The 20,944-nt window shown below is 35.8% G+C and overlaps 1 protein-coding gene across 1 annotated transcript in view; it reads right to left on the bottom strand.

Annotated features, from left to right (window-relative positions):
• CUNH12orf40 (chromosome unknown C12orf40 homolog) overlaps positions 1-17,104 on the bottom strand; it is a 50,510-nt gene extending 33,406 nt beyond the window's left edge. The window contains exons 1-3 of the mRNA XM_012807467.2: positions 16,958-17,104; positions 4,115-4,154; positions 878-1,016 (exon numbers count right to left, since the gene is read on the bottom strand). Of these exons, the coding sequence (XP_012662921.2) occupies positions 878-1,016; positions 4,115-4,154; positions 16,958-16,980 (202 nt within the window). The 5' untranslated portion in view covers positions 16,981-17,104. The remainder of the gene's footprint in view (positions 1-877; positions 1,017-4,114; positions 4,155-16,957) is intronic.
• Between the last annotated feature and the right edge of the window lie 3,840 nt (positions 17,105-20,944).

Genomic DNA, 20,944 nt, shown 5'->3' with positions numbered 1-20,944 from the left:
GGGCCTCAGCCATAAACCCAGTGATGGCTGAGGAAAACATATTCTTCCTCTCCTACAAACAGTAATAAATAAAGGTAAACGCATCAGATTTCCAATGAAAGGTTTTATTCCAAAAGTCCATGAATAATTTATTTTTCCTAAAGTATAACTAAATTTTCTTGTGTAAACTATCATCTGTAGCTGGAGAATGAAAAACAGCAGAGAAAGGAAATGAGAAAATATCAATGATACTATCATCAATTTCTTCCCCTCCTTGATGAATTGTCTCATTTTGTGCTCTCATTTTATCACTTGCTTTAGCAATTAAATCTCATACATAGTTTCCTTGAGAGAGAATAAAAATACTCTCATTAAATTTTTTATTTACTTGAAGAATCAAAGTGCAAGACAAAATGGAAAGTATTAGACTAGTGTAATTAACATTTCAGGAACGTGTAAGAAGTAATTGAAATTATAAGATATAAAACTTGTTATTTAGGCAAAAATTTTTTCAGCTCACCCTTTCAAACAAACTATAGGTAGTAAAAGTAATTTACTGACATTTATTAGCATTTATTCCCTGTTCTCTAGTTGAATTTTGATAACTATCTGCTCAGATATGTGTAGAATAGTGTAATAACTGAAACAACTATACTATAACAATTTTAACCATGCCTAATAAATTTTATATAACATATACAATCTAAAAATAAAAATAAATGGATCACATAATGAGAGATTTGTAAACAAATATAAGCTAAATTGCTAATTTAAGAGAATAAAATAGTGTTAAACTTTGCACATGCTCTGAGGTCCTAATATCATGTAAGTACTTGTAAAGCTAAATGTTATTATGATCACATCAAGATCAAAACAAAATGCTACTGGGAAGACTTACCATGTGCTTTCTTCTTGCAAGAAATCTGATTTACCATATATAGGTTAAGAAGATCTAAACTGACAGTGGAATTTTTGACAGGGGATAAAACTCCCAGCAATTTCATCTTTGATTTTAACCTGTTCTTTTCAAAATATTCCTAAAATAATTGAAAATAAAAAAATAATTAATGCAGCAACCATGTGGGTTAGACAGAATCGTAAATAATAAAAAAGTAATGCTATTAAATCATAACTAACTTTATATTTTATGACACCACCTTTATACATTTATGTATAAATTAAAATCAGTTATGATAACTTGTAGTTTGCCCAAAACCTCAAAATTTCACAGCCTTTTATAACCCTTTGTTAAACATTACTCTTAAAATAGAACATTAAAAAGCTGTTCCTGAGAATCACAAGATTAAAAATTATCAGTATACAAAAAGTTAAAAAAAAAATATGAAAACAGAACAACAAATCTGACAGGCTAAAAATTTGTTTTTCTACTAAGTATTCTACCCTAAGATAGCAAAAGCCTTAAAAAAATGTACCACTGAATGCTATTAAAAGTCAACTGAAATGGAAAGTGGAAAAAAATGGGATATATGAGAACTAACCTGTAACGAAAGCCAATTTAATTGGCTTTGTTATCCCATGACACCAGGATGTTTGTTCATTATTATTAAAGCACACTTGTACATAATCATTCTTCATCCAGTTATTATTTTATTTCTGGAATATTTTAACTATTATTATTCTTATCTTCATTTTTTTCATTCAGATTACACCCTTAATTTACCAAGTTCAAAGACATTTAATATTTATTTACTGAGCATCTATTACGTGGTAGATACTAAAAAACCCATAAAAACATCTTCATTTCCTCCATCAAATAACTCATAATGCTATGCTGTAGTGTGATTATAAATGTGAGATGTCAAGAGTGAGAAAATTCTCAAATGGAAATAAAATTTAATGCAAGAAGTCAAATTTCCATATCACATTTCCAAGAGTTAGAGGCTCTTTCATATTAAGATTTCGGAATATTAACGACAACCAACTTTTAAGATTATAAAAAAACTTGTAAGAACTACAAGTGACCTGCCAGCTATCAGGCAAAAAATACTTTTATTGCCAGGCGTAGTGGCTCATGCCTATAATCCTAGCACTCTGGGAGGCCAAGGCAGGTAGATTGCTTGACCTCACAGTTTGGAGACCAGCCTGAGCAAGAGCGCAACTCCACCTCTAAAAATAGTTGGGTGTTGTGGAAGGCACCTATAGTCCCAGCTACTCGGAGGCTGAGGCAAGAGAATCACTTGAGCCCAAGAGTCTGAGGTTGCTGTGAGCTATGACACCTTGGCACTCTACCAGGGGTGACAAAGTAAGATTCTGTTTCAAAAAAAAAAATTATTATGCAAATATATCATGGATGAAAGGTATTTGTGCATAATTCATTTAAGTGATCTGCAACCCCAAATTGGACTAAAATATCTTCTAAAAGATCACACTATGGTTCAGCAATGAATAGTATGACCTTCAGGATGTATTCCCCCACCTTGGGGAAAAAATGACTACGTCAACACTAAATCTTATAATTAATGGTGCCTTGGAATTGAGATGTTATAAGGCATTGTACTTTATGATGGGTAAGACCACAGTGAGGGAGAATGACACAAATGATTACAACTGAGGATGATAGGGGACAGTACATAATCCACAGGAAGGGTATGTAAATGATGGGTGGGAAGGGGGTAGGCGGAGGGAGGGAAAGATTCTTAAGAATGGTTTCTAAAATAGATAGATGAGTCAGAGTTAACCAAAGTTCTAGAAATAAGGAAGAACAGTACAAAAACTGTCTGCAAAGGAAGTAAGTCTTTATTCTAGGGAACACTGCCTTAGAAGTTTGAGTTTGTTCCTCATACTCTGCCTCTCATCCTGAGACCCTCCAATCTCTGTGTTCTAAAGGAGGAATAAAGGTATGTGACTGAGTAACCTGACAAAACTAGACTTAATTTTTCTATCAAGTATCACTTAGTAGGAAAAACCAGAAAACTATTTGAAAATAATCAGAAAACTTCAAAAATTAAGTAATCAAATTTTAACTTGAAAACCAAACAACCAGAGAGACAGAAATAAAATCTGGAGGATGTGCCAAAGAAAGCAGAGAAAGCTGTTTCAAGATGGAGGAAATGGCAAATTGTATAGGAGAAGATGACATATTAAAATAAGTTGGGGGCAGTGCCTGTGGCTCAAGGAGTAGGGCGCTGGCCCCACATACTGGAGGTGGTGGGTTCAAACCTAGCCCCAGCCAAAAACTGCAAAAACAAATAAATAAACAACAAGTTGGCCTGAGAAATATCCTACCAACTAAACAACATAAAGTTCGCTATTAGCAAGAGCTGCACAGTATAGCAGACTGAGAAATGAACAGGAGGTAAGAATGAAAGGATACAGTAGGAAAGGGAACAATGGCAATTATCCTGCTACCATAACATCACTCCCTTGCTTTTCTTTAAATTTTACTTCCTTTGACCATATTGACGTACTGAAAGTTCTCCCCCATTTCACAACTTTTTATAAAAGAAATCTAATTACATGTATTCTGTGCGTCGCTTCTTTTGCTCACCGCACTAATTCATCTACACTAATTAAATGTAGTCAACACTTTTTCAATGCTATACCATTACTGGGATAAACCACAATTTGTTTAACCATTCTACCACTAACAGATGTTTGGGTGTTTCCCTCCATCCCCTCCTTTTTCTTCTTTCTCCTTTTATGTTTGCTATTTTAGCAATAACAATAACTCAAACAATTTGTAGTTATCTTAAAGTTCACATATATAAGACTTTCAGATGTATACTGCTCAGTTGTAAGGTACGCAAATGCTCAATTTTACTATGTATTGCAATCAGTCTGATTTTTAAAAAATACAAAATAAATGGAAATGGAACACAGGTTCTAAGAGCTTTAGAGTAAGTACCCTAGGCAATAACTGATTATTTATAGTGCTGATAGTACATAGTGAGTAGAGGTCAGATATAGGATATAAATTGGAATTAGAAACCAAGAATCAACAATAATTTTCAAGTTTCTGCCTGAACAAAGCAGCTGGCTAATTGAACTATCAATAAGGATAAAGAATACTAAAGGAAGATGGTCCTCCAGTTTACTTAGGTAAAACTGGAAAAAATGCATCAGAAGATCGCTGTTCTCATAAAACTAACCCAAAAAATACATATATTTTCTTTACCTTCTGCTTTCTCCTTTCCTGTTTGATCAGAACCCTGGTCCTGAAAAGAAAAGTAGGATGAAACACATACCAATTAAAGACATGGTCTCTAAGACAATCGTCATTTTAGCTAAAGACTGAGAACTAAAATATAAAACTATAGTGATCTTTATATTTGTTTTTAAAAGAAACCTTGAAAATACTCTTAAAGTTTTTATAATATATCATGCTTCACAAAATCTTCTCACATAGGAAATCCAAGATCTAATTTTAAAAACACTCTATATCTATGAATAATTAAACATAAGATAAATCTGAATTTTATAATCCAGATTAGACACATTAATGCATCAAAAGGGATATATCACTGAAACATCTTCACCTGACAGCAATATTCTTGGTCAACACCCTACTTTCTTTGCCATTTCTTTCATTTCAACATTCCACCGAAAACAACAGGGAATGAAGAGAAGGTAGAAATCTACTTGGCATCTAAAGTAGTGTGAAATTCATTGCTAAAACAACTTCAGTATATTAATTTATGAGCAATGTGCACCTGAGGTCTCACCTCTTCTGATTTAGGTCTGTTCAGGCAGCTATAACAAAATACCATAAACTGAGTAGCTTATAAACAACAGAAATCTATTTCTCACAGTTCTGGAGGCTGGGAAGTCAAGGTACTAGCAGATTTGGTGTCTAATGAGTACCCACTTCCCAGCTCATAAGATGACACCTTTCACTGTGTTCTCACAGGGTGAAAGTGGCAACCTAGGTCCCTGGGGTCTCTTTTACAAGGGCACTTATATGAATCATGAAGGCTCTGTCCTTATGACCTAAGCATATTCAAGGGTAACCCCTCCTAAAACCACTGCCTTGGGAGTTAAGATTTCAACATATGAATTTTGAGGGGACAAAAACACTCAGATCTTAGCACCTTCTTTTCAAAAAGCCTACTCATTATGGATATGCTTCTTACCTATGATCTCATGCCAAGGATAGCATTGAATACCAATAATAGTGCAGCATTTAATGATTATAAAATATGTTGTCTATTAATAACAATGGAATGCTATAAAATATTCATGACACTATAAGTAGATCTGCACAATGTATCTTTTATAAATGCATAAAACTATGGTCTCAAATTCAAGACTTATGCAAGAATTATAAGGAAAATGACCAAAGTGTATCTTAACTGTATGAAATTAGTATAAAAATAATTGCTAATGATGAGTACTATAGATCTTACACCATTCTAGGCACTCTATGCATATAAACTCCTTACCTCCACATCAACTCTATGAGGTAGGTTTAATTAAGGCACAGAGGAAACTAAGGCACAGAGAGGTTAACTTGCCTAAGGCCACACCACTAATAAATGACAGACGTAGCATTTAAATCCAGGATGTCTGATTTTGGAGTTTTTAACAAAATTGCTTTATATACAGCCTTTCAAGTATGCCCATGGAGAATATACAAAACTGTTCATTTGTCTCAATGATTTTCATAAACTACAAGAATGACAGTTACTAACTGCCCACCCTTAGACTGTGCCACTTACTGAACTTGTTCTTTAACCTGCTACCTATGTCTTAACAGACAATTTCAAATTCATTAAGCAAAGAACTCTATATATTCTACTCCATGCAGCATCATAAATGTACTGCTGCCTGTCCAACTTTTCAAAAGGAAAGAAATTACATCTCACTGGCTCATCAAATGCTAAAGCTAAGGAGGACATAAAAGGTTAGTTTATTTTCCATCATTCTAAAACTCACAAACTTAGGCGCAGAACGAAAAGGGACTTTTCAAAGTTCAGGAACAGGCTCGGCGTCTGTGGCTCAAGTGGCTAAGGCGCCAGCCACATACACCTAAGGTGGCAGGTTCGAATCCAGCCCGGGCCCGCCAAACAACGATGATGGCTGCAACCAAAAAATAGCCAGGTGTTGTGGTGGGCACCTGTGGTCCCAGCTACTTGGGAGGCTGAGGCAGGAGACTCGCTTGAGCCCAGAAGTTGGAGGTTGCTGTAAGCTGTGATGCCACAGCACTCTACCCAGGGGGACAGCTTGAGGCTTTGTCTCCAAAAAAACAAAAAAACAAAGTTCAGGAACATAAGAAGTATGAAAGAGCAGCAATATTAAATAATCTAGATCATAGAGAGATAAGAGAAATTAGAGCTCAACAGAATTAGGAACAAATAAAAGTCTTCATATATTATTTACATACAGTATGAACAAATCAAGTGATTTTATACCAGGTTGATTTTCGATTATTGAGTATGCTGTTACAGCTGTCACCGAATCCTGTGTACATAGAATGCCCATTTCTATGTGCCTGAGAAAAATTAATTAGGAATTTAACACCAATATCTGGATCAGTCTCGGTAGTTGAAGGTTACAGTGAAAGTAAAATGGGATTCTGACATATATGCCAAAGGGATTTCTCAAACAGAACATTTAGATAAGTATTAAGACTATGAATGTTATGAAAGTACTCTCTGTCCCTATAATCTAAATATGTACCAAATATAGTAACTCTCAATTAGCTGCATTAAAGAAGAAGATTGCATCAATCAGAATTCTTACAAGCAATGGAAATCATATTTGGCTGAGGAAGCAGCTCTGGCAATGGCAGGAATAAGAATTCTAGGCAGGTGCAGAATCACTGCAAAAATCCCACTGCAGTTGGTCTCATAAAGATAGCACTGCTGGCCCTGATGAACACTGAACACTACTGACTGTACCACCTCCACTCCTGGACAATGAACACCTGCTGCCCCCAGCATCACTGGCATTGCCGTCTCTGAAAATTCAATCCTGCTGCAGCTCCTGTCACTAACTGCAATTGCAGTAGACACTCTGGTGTCCCTATTTCCTTGGGTCCCTAGCTCCTTCTGCAGCTGGCTAATAGGCACATGCTCTAAGCTTAGACTTTGATGTGCTTTGTCTTGTACTTTGAATCAGAGACTGGGAAGCAAGTCTTTGGGTTGCTTCTTTCTTTCTTTCTTTTTTCCCTGGCTTTTATAAAGAGAGATGGTCTGTGCCTATCACCAAAACTCATATGTGGGAAATATACTACATAAAGACAGGCAGTTGCCAAACAATAGAAATGTCTACTAAAGAGCTGCTTTACCATAAAATTTAAAAAGGTGATGATCTAAAAGTCATTTTTATTTGTCTATGTCAGATTTTCCTAATAGTTGCTTCTTTTGATTTGGTTAAGCAAATATAGACAATAAGATAATAATGATGACTGAACATATTCTCCAAGTCAAGCATGAAACTAGCTAGACCTTTACATCAGACACGAATCAGGCCAAAATGTGCACATATTTAAAAGGACTTGCCGATGAATCCACAGAAGTCATTTGCTAAAATAAAAGCATTCTACAATGACAACTGTCATATCCAGTACATAGCCAGCCATAATCAATTTCAAAAGGTCTCTGATTTTATGAAATGGTCTCCAGTATACTTAACTACCTGGGTAACTACTCTAAACATAGCTCTGATTATCACTTAGGGACATGACTTCCATGGCACGGCCCCTACTAAGTGTTCCATTCTTTCACTGCACATACTCCAATACTCAACCAAACTAAATATAGATATATTTTTCTTCTCCAGATTATGGACATGTTTCCTACCATATTTTCACATTCAAAACTTTCCATACCTTCAAGACTTCATTCAAATACCAGTTTCTTCATAAAATGTATATACGCTTTACAAAAATAACCTTAGTAAGAATTTCCCCAATTTTTGTCTTGAAATTTAAATTACCAGAGAATAGGGGGTGAGATGGAAGGTGGGAATGAGGCTTATCTTTCTTAATAGTAATTTACTATGTTATGCTGAAAGGAGATTTTTAAAGAAATATACTGAACCACCTCTTTCAATAAAAGTTTACATGAACAATATAAGTTGCCATTATAGCTCTTTACTTTAAAAAATTAGGTCATAATGTTTTTTTCTTTCTTTTTTTTTCCTTTTTAAAGTAGAGTGTCACTCTGTCACCCTGGGTAGAGTGCCATGGCCTCATAGCTCACAGCAATCTCATAGTCTTGGGCTTAAGAGATTCTCTTGCCTCAGCCTCCCAAGTAGCTGGGACCATAAGCGCCCACCGCAAGGCCCATCTTTCTTTTTAGTAGAGCTGGGGTCTTGCTCTTGCTCTAGTTGGTCTCAAACTCCTTTGCCTCCCACAGTGCTAGGGTTATAGGCCATGGAGCCCAGCCAGATCATAACCTATTAGAACACTCCCCAAGTTATCCATTCTGCATAGCAGGAGTATAGTTATTTGTTATAGTATTCTCTGCTAAGAAAAAAAAATAAAAATAGAAGTGTAAAGGGCTTAGTTAGGAAAAGGAAGAAAGGTTAAAGGGAAGATAAGGGAAAGACAGAAGAGAAAGGGAAATGGCAGAAGGGAGGGGGCTAGGAAACCACGTTGGCTCAGGGCATTTCTATTTCTTGCTAGTCTTTCTAGTGAAAAAAGGCTTAAAGAGAAAAGCTAAAGAAATATTTTCTTAAGGAGAAAAAAAAAGAAGCAAAGGCAAGAGGTTGCCAAAGAAATATATGCAAGAGGTAATAACATTACATTAAGAATTAAATAGTATGGGTATCCTATGCCTTACATTGTCAATCTTAAATTGTTCTTTTTTTACTTCTTTTGTTTTGCTTTCTGGTTTCCTGAATAGTTTGTTTTCTTAAGGGCACAGTGCCACATAAAAGAAACTGTCTCAGAATGTTAAGTTCTCATAATACTATCTTAAGTACGAGAGAAAATTAATAAAGCTACAATTAGCAAATAAAAAACTATATTTTATGGCTTCTGTTATTAAATACATTGAATTAATATTAACCTAAAACATCAAAACCTAACATTGTTAGCTAGTGGACTTATTAAGATTCAGGACAGTAACTAGCCTAGAAAAGCACTTACATTGGCATTTCACAAAACTAAAGCAGGTTGACTTGATGTGTTAGGAATAGTAATAATATATGTTACAATGTTATCGCTTTTAGGGGTACTGAAGAAAAAGAACTGTCAAACCAATAAAGCAAAAATATCTAATATTCAGAATACAGGACCCCAATTCTCAGAGACAGAAAAAATAATAAATAATAATAGTAAATAAGAAATAAATTCTCAGAGACTGAATTCTTAATAGTATTTTCACACAGATAACATTGTTCCACAGTTACAGGCCATAATCAGAAACATGAAGAGCTGTCTCCTGGGTCACATAGTAGAAAAGATTCAGAATGCAAATGACACTGTTACACAGACGTATATTGTGAGCCATTCACATTATCGTTAATTCAGGAAGGAAAAACTAATAGGTCTATATTCCTGTTTCTAGAAATATTCTTAAAGTATTTAACATATTTCCATTACATTTATTAAACTAGTACTTAGATGCTATTTGGCAACTCATTTTATAGCTAAAAACTTGGTAAGATTTTGACACAAACGTTCCTGGTATTCTTGTAAGCCACTATGTATTTGAATTTTAATAGACAACATAATAAATACAAAAAACCTCCTAAATTCCTAAAAAAACCCCACCCCATTTCATATAAATCTTTGAAAACATAATAATTCAAAAGCAAAAAAGGGCAATGAGCTAAGACAACCATAAAGTTTACAGATAAGTTTCAAGGGGTTAACACAGTCAAGTGCTGCCCAAGGAGACATTTCAGTGAAACACAGACCACAGGGGTCACGTAAGATCATAATGGAACTGAAAATTCCTGTCACTGAGTGGCATCACAGCCATCTAGACAAGGAGTGTAACACATTACTTGTATTGGTAATGCCCACATAAACAAACCTACTGTACTGCCAGCTGAAAAAAATTATATAATTATGTGTAGTACATAACACTTGACAGTGATAATAAGTTATGTGACTGGCTTTACTATATTTACCGGATTTACTATATTATACTATAATATACTATACTATATTTACTGGATTTATATATACTGGATTTACTATATTATACCTTTTTCATTGTTGGAGTGTACCCCTTCTACTTATTACAAAATAAGTGTTACCTGTAAAACAACCCCAGGTAGGTCTCTCAGGAGGCATTCCAAAAGCAGGCACTGTTACTATAGGAGGTGACATCTCCATGCTTTATTGTCCCTGAAGACCTGCCAGTCTGCCAAGATGTGGAGGCAAAAGACAGTAACACCAACGATCCTGACCCTGTGTAGGCCTAGGCTGACATGTGCATTTGTGTCTTAATTTTAAACAAAAAGGTTTAAAAATTTAAAAAAAAAAATATATATATATATATATAGGAAAGGTTTTTATAAATTTAGCATAGCCTAATTGTACAGTGTTTTAAAGTTTACAGTAATATACGATAATGTCCGAGGCCTTAACATTCACTCATCGCTCACCCAGAACAACTTCCAGTCCTGCACATTCACGCTAAGTGCCCCATACAGATGTACATTTGTTATCTCTTATAGCATATTTTAACTGTACCTTTTATATGTGTATATGTGTTTAGATACACAAGTACTTATCATGGTGTTCCAATTGCCTACAGTATTCAGAACAGTAACACGCTATACAGGTTTTTAGCCTATGGGCAATAGGCTACACGATATAGCCTAGGTCTTACAGGCTATACTCCCCAGGTTTGCGTAAATGCTCTATGATGTTCACACAATAAGGACACTGCCTAACAATGCATTTCTCAGAAGGTATTCCCATTACTAAGCAATACATGACTGTCCATGTGTACACAAATGTATATATACATGTATATAAGCATGTATATGTATATATGTGAATGTATATATATATGTTTATAAGTTAACAATTTAATTAATGTATACATACACATCTATTTACATTTAAAATTTTATTTATGGACCAAAATATTGTTTTTATTATGCTGCTAAGCCTCTAAAATACTCTTTACAAAACTATTTTCAAAAATAAATTTATAAAAAAATTAAGAATATATAAAATTATATATGCATATATTTAGGAACATTAAAGAATAAAAGTTCTTTATATCAATTAAAGTTAAAAAACAAGTAACAGGCCAGGTGCCCATGCTCAGTGGTTAGGGCGCTGACCACATGCTCCAGGGCTAGTGGGTTCAAAGCTGGCCCAGGCCTGCTAAACAACAACAAAAAATAGCCAGGCATTGTGGCAGGTGCCTGTAGTTCCAGCTACTAGGGAGGCTGAGGCAAGAGAATCACTTGAGCCCAGGAGTTTGAGGTTGCGGTGAGCTACGACGCCACAGCACTTTACCATAGGTGACAAATTGAGACTCTTGTCTCAATAATAAAAAAAATAAATAAAATATTTATTGGATACATATACTGTAATGAATTACTTAAGCTACATTTGTTTCTAATACTGTGTTACCCCTACTTTTCAGAAGAAAATGCTTTCTCGATATAGAATCCTTATATTTAAATTCTCTTCATAACATTTCCTGAAATCTTTCAACACTTCTGCATCAACTACATTGACTGGAAAAATACTGTCTCCAGATGCTGAAGTACCAAGTAAGATAAGAGCAAATTTTGCCAAGTGGAAGACACTGTGAGTTGTTTTTTGTATGTAAAAAAGGCATTTAGCCCAAATATCTTCACAAGAACCATCTTTGTCAATCCATTTAGCGTACTTTCCCCATTTTTTTACAGAACAAAACTCAACAAGTAAGTAGTCTCTGATCCTTTTAACTGTTTTTCCAAATTTAGATGGTGCAAAGCTGTAGGTTTCTTCATCTTCATTCTGTTGTGGTACAAAATATAAAATTACCCAATTGAAAGTAGGCACTCCATCATGAGGTTCTTTGTACTAGTCACAATATTCCCATATAAAATTTGAATACCAAAACTAACTTTTCCCAATTACTTTTTATACAGAATTAAATCTTAAAACCTTTATTTTTAATAAAATGAAAATTTACTAAAAGATTCAAATGTTAAGGTTTTGAGTCACTCTAATTATGGAATACTTATAATAAAAATTTTCAAGTGTTTTGAATAAAATGCTAACAAAATTTAGAGACTTGCTAATAATAAAAATGTTCAACAACAATGTCGGATCCACAAACTGATTAATAAAGTAATACTTCAAAGACTCAATAATTTGTGAAATTCAGTTAATGAAAGACAACAAAACAAGAAAGCTCACAACATGCCAAAGCATCCTTTCTGTATATAACTTCGGTTCTGTCTCCAAAATATCATAGTTCAGTTACATAACTGCAACTAAACAGTTATGTATATACAATGTTATACATATACATGTTATGTATATAAAATAATTTGCGTCTACGGCTTCTATTTGGTAAAATATCAAGCTTATTTGGACATAATTATGTAACATGTGTAAAGTACAAACAATTCTAAGTATATCTCAGCTACAAGGGTTACATAATTAGTAAGAACTCTTATCTTACCAATAATACTATGACCCATCAAATGTGAATTCATTCATATTCATACCAGCACTGCATAAATAGTTTCATCTCTCATGTTGAACATAACAAAATACATAACTGCATTCACAATAATACTGGCTGTTTTACCTCTGATAAAATGAACCTTTAAGATTTTCTCTTTGATTCTATAAATAGATGAAAAAATACTGGAAGCACTTATCTTCTATTTGTAACATTGATGTAAAGTTGGCATCATTTAACTGTTTATGAAGTTCTGCTGATAAAGATCACATGTTTACACTATCACTTTCATTTTTTAACATACACAAGAAAATTTTAAAACAAAATAAGTAAAATCAATTTAGAAGTAATTTCACCCTCACCTAAATTCCAAAAGAATTTCACCTGGGCTTTTCATATGACACTGGTTACTTCTCCAACTGAATTATAAAAATAAAACTCTCTACTTAAAAGAAATCTTATACTGCATTTGTAGTATTATATTCACAGATCTATAGTTGAACTGACTGTGAACAGCATTTTCCAGTCCAGACATTACAATGGTGACTTTTAGCAAGTACAAAACAAATATGAAAGTTGTAGGTCAATGATTCCCAGATAAATCAAAAAAAATTTTTTAATTGCTAGGATTGACAAAGGATTTTTTTTTTTGGAAACAAAGTCTCACTTTATTGCCCTGGGTAGAGTGCCACGGCATCATAGCAACTTCAAACTCTTGGCTCAAGTGATTTTCTTGCCTCAGCCTCCAAAGTAGCTAGGACTACAGGCGTGAGCCATGGCGCCAGTCTATTTTTTTTTTTTTAAGAGACAGGGTCACACTCTTGCTCACACTCTTGACCCTTTGCCCTGGTCTTGAACTTGTGAGCTCAGGCAATCCACCCGCTTTGACCTCCCAGAGTGCTAGGACTACAGGCGTGAGCGATCACATGCAGTGACAAAGGATTGATGTTTTAATTTTTACCAAGGAAGAATTTTAAAAAGAAGGGGTCATTTTAATCAAAAAACTAAAAAGGAAATAATATTAGGGAAAAAAGAAAGATAGTCCATTAAATAAAAAAAAAAAACTGGCATTATCACTGATTAGCGACTTTCAGGGACAGTAGCCTGAGAACTGCTACCAAATATATGTAAATTAGTTTCTGCTTAGATCAAATCTCTTTACCCAGTGAGACTTTGATTTCAAATAGCATTATGATATCACACAAGATGTCCAAAAATCGCCAGGCACAGTGGCTCACAATTGTAATCCTAACATTCTGGGAGGATTAGGTGGAGAATCCCTGGAGCTCAGGAGTTCCAGACCAGCCTGAGCAAGAGCCAGCACCCCCTACCTGCCATTTCTACTAAAAATAAAAAAATTGGCCATGTTTGAGCTTCTGTAGTTCCAGCTACTCAGGAGGCTAAGGCAAGAGGATCACTTGAAATTAGGAGTTTGAGGTTGCTGTGAGCTAGACAGATGATACGGCACTCTAGCCAAAAAAAAAGAAAAACAAAAAACAAAAAAGTCCAAAAATCATAACACTAAAGCCAAATTAAATAATTTAAAAAATGAAAATAAAGGAAGCTTGCTTCTTTCTCAGCCACCAGCTCTCACAAAAAGACATTTTATGTATAACTGGAAGAGTCCATAAATAAGTCAAATGCCAAGTTTTATACAAAAATAGTTGTAAAGACCTTTGCAACTGTAAAATTGTAAAGATGCCCCTATAAAATGATTCTGCAATTAAACTTAATATATCAAATATAACAAGAACACTCTGCTTCAAATTAGTGTATGCAATCTGGCTGCCACTACCAAAACATAAATTTCCTATAGCCTGCTTCATTTATCCACTTGATTAAAAAAAAAAAATGTACAGACCCCCTAATTAAGTGTCTCAGTGACTTCTCACTTTGTTGCCCTTGGCACAGTGCTGTGGAGTCAGTCATAGCTTACAACAACCTCAAATTCTTGGGCTCAAGTGATCTTCTTGCATCAGCCTCCCAAGTAGCTGGAACCACAGGCACCCACCACAACACCCTGCTACTTTTACAAACAGGGTCGCTCTTGCTCAGGCAATCCACTCACCTGGGCCTCCCAGAATGTTAGGATTACAGGTGTGAGCCACCCCATCCAGCCAGTGTCTAAGTGTGTTAATGCAGACTGTGGGGGCGAGGGGAAACCTCCCCTTTGCCCTGGGAGGTGCTTGTTCTGAGCAATTCTGCTCTCCTTCAGGGTGTAACTTCCTGTTTCTCAGTTCTCAAATTTCCACAGCCTTATATGTGGCATTTTGCAATACTTATCTTTTGTACAGTTCAACATAGTGGTTAAGCACATTGGGCTCAAATCCTAACTCTGCCTTTTCAGAGCTAGATGACCCTGGGAAAGTCACTTAATGTTAAGTAACTGTGCCTCAGTTACCCCATCAGTAAAATGAGGATAACATTTTTATTTACCTCAATACGGTATTTACCTCATACGGTTCTTGTTATTTACTCTTAACTATCCTTGTTTACTATGATAGTAGAAAGTGGAGATACTCACTTTTTCAGCACCAGTCTGGGGCCCATCTCCCTAATTTCAAATTGCATTGTCCATTTTAACAGTTCTCAGAAGTTTTTGGTTTCACTCTAGGATGTATTTTTGTATGAAAGTTTTGATCAGAAAAACTCTGTCATTCAGGCCATATCCAACTAAATCTGAGTCAAGAGATCAGGGGAGAAAGCACTCAGGGCATAACTGCTCCAAGAATGCAACTCTCTGCAAGCCTGGCTGCTGAAACTGCCTGCTATCACCCTAATACCAATTTTACCTAATAGTTCCTAAACCACACGCCACTAGTTTTTACCTCCTGCCATCACCCACCAATCAGAGGTTGCCAGCTCCCCAAAATTTTACTAGTGCCAATGAACTTTCTCTCAAATCCATACATCTCTTTTTTTTAATAAAACTGCCAACCTTCTCTTTGTTCAACACAGCAAACTGCACCATTCTATGCGTATGCCCCAAATTTCAAAGCTGCAATTTCCAAATAAAACTTTACACTTAGAGGTTTATCTCTACATTTTATTTTGGCTTTGACATTTGTATAAATTTTAAAATATATTTTTTCCTAATCTCTGAGGAACACTGATACTCCAGGGGATATAACCATGTTTATCCTGTGGTTTCTTAAGGCCCCAATACCTAATACCTCCATGTACCAGTACCTCATTTTGATTAACAGAATCTTAGACCACCCATTTCCTGCAGTACATTGTTTCTGCACCCTCTCAATAGCAACTAAAATATTACTCCTGAGGTAACCATAGAAATCTGTGATATAGTATAACAAAATAATAACATCTATATTTTAATAGCACTTAAGCATTTGAAAAATGACTTCATATAAGCCTATTTGGTATTGATTTTAAAGAAAATCAATTCAAAAACATCAAATTACAATCGACTAACTCTTGCTGAAGGCTGAAAGTAAATGTGTGCTTTTCTCCAAAGTGCAAGTGTGCTGCTTAGAACATGCAGAAATAATTCAAGTATATCTCTAAAATACAGTGCTAATATACTCTTCAACAACAACAAAAAAAATGCACATGCTAAAATTATCAGACAGTTACAATACATGGTGAACAAAAAAGCTGTCTTTCCTCATAAATTTTTTTTAGAATTTAAATGTATTATAATCTAACCATATTATTACTGTCCTGGGTCTACTTGTGATAAAAAAAATTATAGGTAATGGCTTTGTGTTTCAATCAAAATAATTCTTCTTGTCAAGGATTTTGATCAAATAGAATTACATGATTTCTATCCAATTGGACTTTAAGGTCAACAGCAATGAATAGTTATATAAATCTAAACTGTCAATGTATCACACTTTATGTGATTAATCTTAAATACAAAAATTGTAAATTTTCTTGTAAGCCACTCAAGTGAAAGCGGCTCACTTTACTTCCCTTTAAAATACAAACTATAATTTGGATTAATGGTGAGACTAATGCCTACCATGGATTTAAGTGCATCCAGGACCGGGCTGTTCCACAACACTTTCCAAATTCACGCAAGGACTCTATATCAACCCAGAAGAATTCCCCCCTATCAAGAGAGCCATGAGAGAGGAAAGGAGGCCTTAAAGGAGGGCTCAGGGGCTAATGGACCTCAAGTGAGAATGCAGGACTCTTGGGGGGACGTGTTGGGTGGGAGGCAGGGAATCACCCACATCTGGCCCCACAAGTGAGCCATTGTAAGGCAGTGGGGAGATGCTCAGTCGTTTTTGTTTTTAGAATAGGGGCATGGTGAGAGGGTCTACATCCTGACTTGGACAACAAAACACTCACTCCTACCAAATTATTTCCAGCTAGGCCGTGATCTCGCTCCACCAGGGCCTACAAAGAGGCATCATTATAGGAATGAAAGTCCCAGTCACAAACTCCGCGGCACAACTTACCGGGAACCCCCTACCCAATTCATCTCCACAAATCTTCCAAGCAAGAAGGCACTGAGGTCCCTATATCCAGGGCTTGGACGTCTTCGCTCGGCGCCAAGTCGCGGCCTCAGCGGGCTCCTCCACAGCCTCCCGACAGCCTCTGCGCCCACCCAGTGGGCTCCTGGTCCGAGGCTGGAGACCCACCTGATAGCCTCTGCGCCTGCCTAGTACGCACTTGGCGAGGGACTTAAGACCCAACCTCCCGACAGCCTCTGCGCCCGCCCAGTAGGCTCCTGGTCCCGGGCTTGAGACCCAACTTCCCAACAGCCTCTGCGGCTGCTGCGGGTTCTTTCTGGGCACAGAGAGGCCCAGTGCTGTTAGGGCCCCAAGGGACGCTGTGGGAAGCAGTCAGCTCGCCTAGCAACAGTTCTAACCGGTCGGGCAAGGCAAGCTCAGTAAATGGAAATACCTGTCAGTGGCCACAGGGTTAGTGTTTCAAACCATCTCCACCATGGTTTTATCTAGTTATGCAGTGGTCCCTGCCATCTTTTTCAGGTGGAAAAGCAAAGTTGGGAAAGAATAAGAAGGCAGGGACAAAGTCACACAGATTGCTAACCTGAACTTGGTGTTTCCATTCCCATCTATGACTCTATAGCCAAGTTCTTTCAATATATTTCATGTGCAGTTTTAATATTAAGCAAACAGTTATTTAAAAGAAATGTCGTACTATAGAAAGTTACTATTCTGTGTGTTTTGTGAGTTTCTAAGAGAATTTGATCGAAACTCAATTTAGATGTGATAGTCTAAAGATGTAGAACTCGTAAAAAAATCTGAAAACAGAAGTTGGATTTTGCTATTCATTTCTGTATTACGTTTATTGTACATATAACATGTATTATGTATATATTCTCACTAACTCTTCTGATATTTGGTTAGAAACTAGGAACCGCTTCTCGAATGCACAAACTACTTTTTTTTTCTGATTGCTATATTTTTGGCAGCACATAGTCTGGGGAAGATCTCATAATTTGAGATATGTTTTCTGTTAAATCATTGGGAAATAATATGTAGACTACGAATATGTCCTAAGATAGACATCTTGTTTAATCATGTAAATCCTGATTTTATGACAAATTAGCCAAATATATCTATAATTGAATTAGACCGGGTGAATTCAATAAGCCTTGGGTGTGGAGTGGCTATTGGTTTTTTAGAAACTAAACCACACAGTCAAGGCAGGAGAATGGCCCTGTGTATCAGCCTTTCCTTCCTTCAAGATTTTTAAAACATGTTGACTAACTTAACCAGAAAGAGAAATAAATTCCTAAAGAATTAACTTTTTTCCTTCTATTATGTTAAGGGACAGAAAGAAGAGGTTGGCCAATTTATTGGGAAGAATCAAAAACTGAGAGCTGTACAGAACCATACACATATCTTCTCTCTGCCTAGAGTCATTGCTTGACTATTAGTCACTGGGAGGTAGTGGTAATGGTGAATTAGGCCAAGGAAAGATTAAGCTATGAGAAATGTGTTCAAACAAAATACTTACTGGATTTTCCTTTAAAAAAAAAAAAGGCATTTCCATATGAACTAGGCTTTAGGTTGTTATGTGTAACAGCTGATTTCATCTTCAATGCTGTTTATGCCTCCCTGAGTAAGGCTAGCACGACTGATAGATAATGAGTCAAATTCTGTGCTATTTTAGGGCCAGTAGGGCAATTAGGTAATCTCCTGGCTCACAAGATGGTTCAAGAAAGCAGAAAAGCACAGGTAAAATATTACTTAGCAGTTGAGAAGGAAATCCATTCAAAGGTCTTAAACCTTAAGCAATTTATCTTTACTTATTTCTAAAAATTATTTTACTTTCTGGTGACTTAAAATCTAACATTAACACATAATATAGATACATTTCCTAAATACATATACTTCGTTAAGTATACATATACTTCGTAAGTATACATAAAAAGAACTATATATAATATATATTATATAAAAATCATTTCTTGGGTTTTAGAGTTTATTAAGCATATATGTAATCTCTGATATATGTTCCCCTATATATAATCTATTTAATCTATCTCTTGCATGAATGTTGGTCGCATGCATGTAAGTAGCACACTGGGAAGCAGAGTGATTTGAGAATTACTGATTTTTTTAAAGTGTTTCATTCATTTTAAAGATCTTTTCTAAGATAATCTCTCTCCTCTTAGGAAAATGTTATTATTTTTTATATAAACAGACAGATGAAATTGAGATGCTTGAATGAAAATTAGGCCTAAGTATGTTTTTACTACAGTAACAAATTATGTTTTAACCTTCTTTTTCCTTCCTAGTTCAGCATTCAAATTAAATTAACATTTTCTTTGCTTTGACTACATCCTTCCAGTATTATAAATTGAAAGAAGCACCTTAACAGTTTTAGTTTCTGACTTAATAGCATATATTTCTGACTCAACTGGTTTTAATAGGGTAATAGATCTTGAATCCTTCTTCAGCCTGAGCCTGGCCTTAGATGCTAGGATGAACCATAACCCTTGAAGGCAGGGTGAAATGGGGAATGGAATTTAAATGGTTATTATTAGTTCTATATCTAAGTGGCTCAACAGTGAGTCAAATCTCACGTTGACCTTTTCCTCAGTTCTAGTAATTTGCCTTCAACTTTCCCTGTACCACAATTCTGGTAACGAAATTACTAACTTGATATTTTCTTCATACCAAATTCTTTTTTCTCACAAGACTCTCAGTCTAGCCATTGACAGCCTGTTCCTGCACCCCAGCCTCATTATTAGTTCATTACCTGACTTACCGACAGCACAGCATGATCCCTTTTGCATTTCTGATTATATTTGCTTCTAGATTTCTCACTGCCATGATCCTCCCCTGGTGTGGCTGCTTTCAGTTGTATACTAATCATGCAAACCACTTGTCTTAACTGCCCTCTGCTGTGTGACGCATCCCTTTGTCTACCAAGTTCTACCTAACTGAACATCCTTCCATCAACCCAGCTGGGTTTACCCTGGTCCTCAACCTGTCCTGTAGCAGCTATGTTTAGCTGTTAGAAAATGTGACATTAATTATTAAAATTTACAAATGTAAGGCAACCTTATTTTGCTTACACCAAAACAAGAAGCTTGGGAATAAAAGATTTTTTTGTTTTTTGGAGACAGTCTCACTATGTCAGCCTTGGTAGAAAGCCATGGCATCACAGCTCACAGCAACCTCAAACTCTTGGGCTTAAGTGATTCTCTTGCCTCAGCCTCCCAAGTAGCTGGGACTACAGGCAGCCGCCACGACACCTGGCTATTTTTTGTTGCAGTTGTCACCATTGTTTAGCTGGCCTGGGCAGGGAGTGAACCCACCAACCTCAGTGTATGTGGCTGGCGTGGTAACCACTGTGCTACTGGTGCCCAGCCAGGAATAAAAGATTTTGAAATAACCTCCATGACACTATGTTCTCTACTTACTGCAGTCCTAAAAAGTCTTAATAGGATGATGAGGTATGCTAGTAACATGGCCAGCTACCAAAAAGACCTGCATGAGTTGAACACTCGTGTATTAGTAATTCTGATGAATTGCATGCAAACAAATGAAAAGATATGTGATGATTCTTGGGATTAATATAAACATAGAAGAAAGAAGAAATTTTTAAAGTTTAAGAATATAGTTACTCATAAAAGTGGGAATAGTTCTTTATTCTTGATAAGCTAAAAATGGAGATCATTTAACACTGAGACAGGTTTTATATTCTAACGCAAAGGTTTGCAAACTTCTATAAAGGGCCAGATATTTTAGTCTCTGTTGCATCCACTCAACTCTCCCACTATGGCTTAAAAGAAGCCATAGGTAGAAAAGAAGCAAATAAATAGGTGTGACTCTGTTTCAATAAAATTTGATGGACACAAATGAGAATTTCATGTCATTTTCCCATGACAAAATGTTCTTCTTTTGGTGTATTTTCAACTGCTTTAAAATGTAAACACAGTTCTTAGCTTGAGGGTCTTGTAAAAA

This window comes from Otolemur garnettii, unplaced genomic scaffold (genome assembly GCF_000181295.1).
Source record: "Otolemur garnettii isolate 467f Iridium unplaced genomic scaffold, OtoGar3 scaffold00070, whole genome shotgun sequence".
Classification (NCBI taxonomy): domain Eukaryota; kingdom Metazoa; phylum Chordata; class Mammalia; order Primates; family Galagidae; genus Otolemur; species Otolemur garnettii.
Note: the sequence above shows the minus strand (reverse complement) of the source record. Positions and strands in the feature narration are given on the sequence as shown.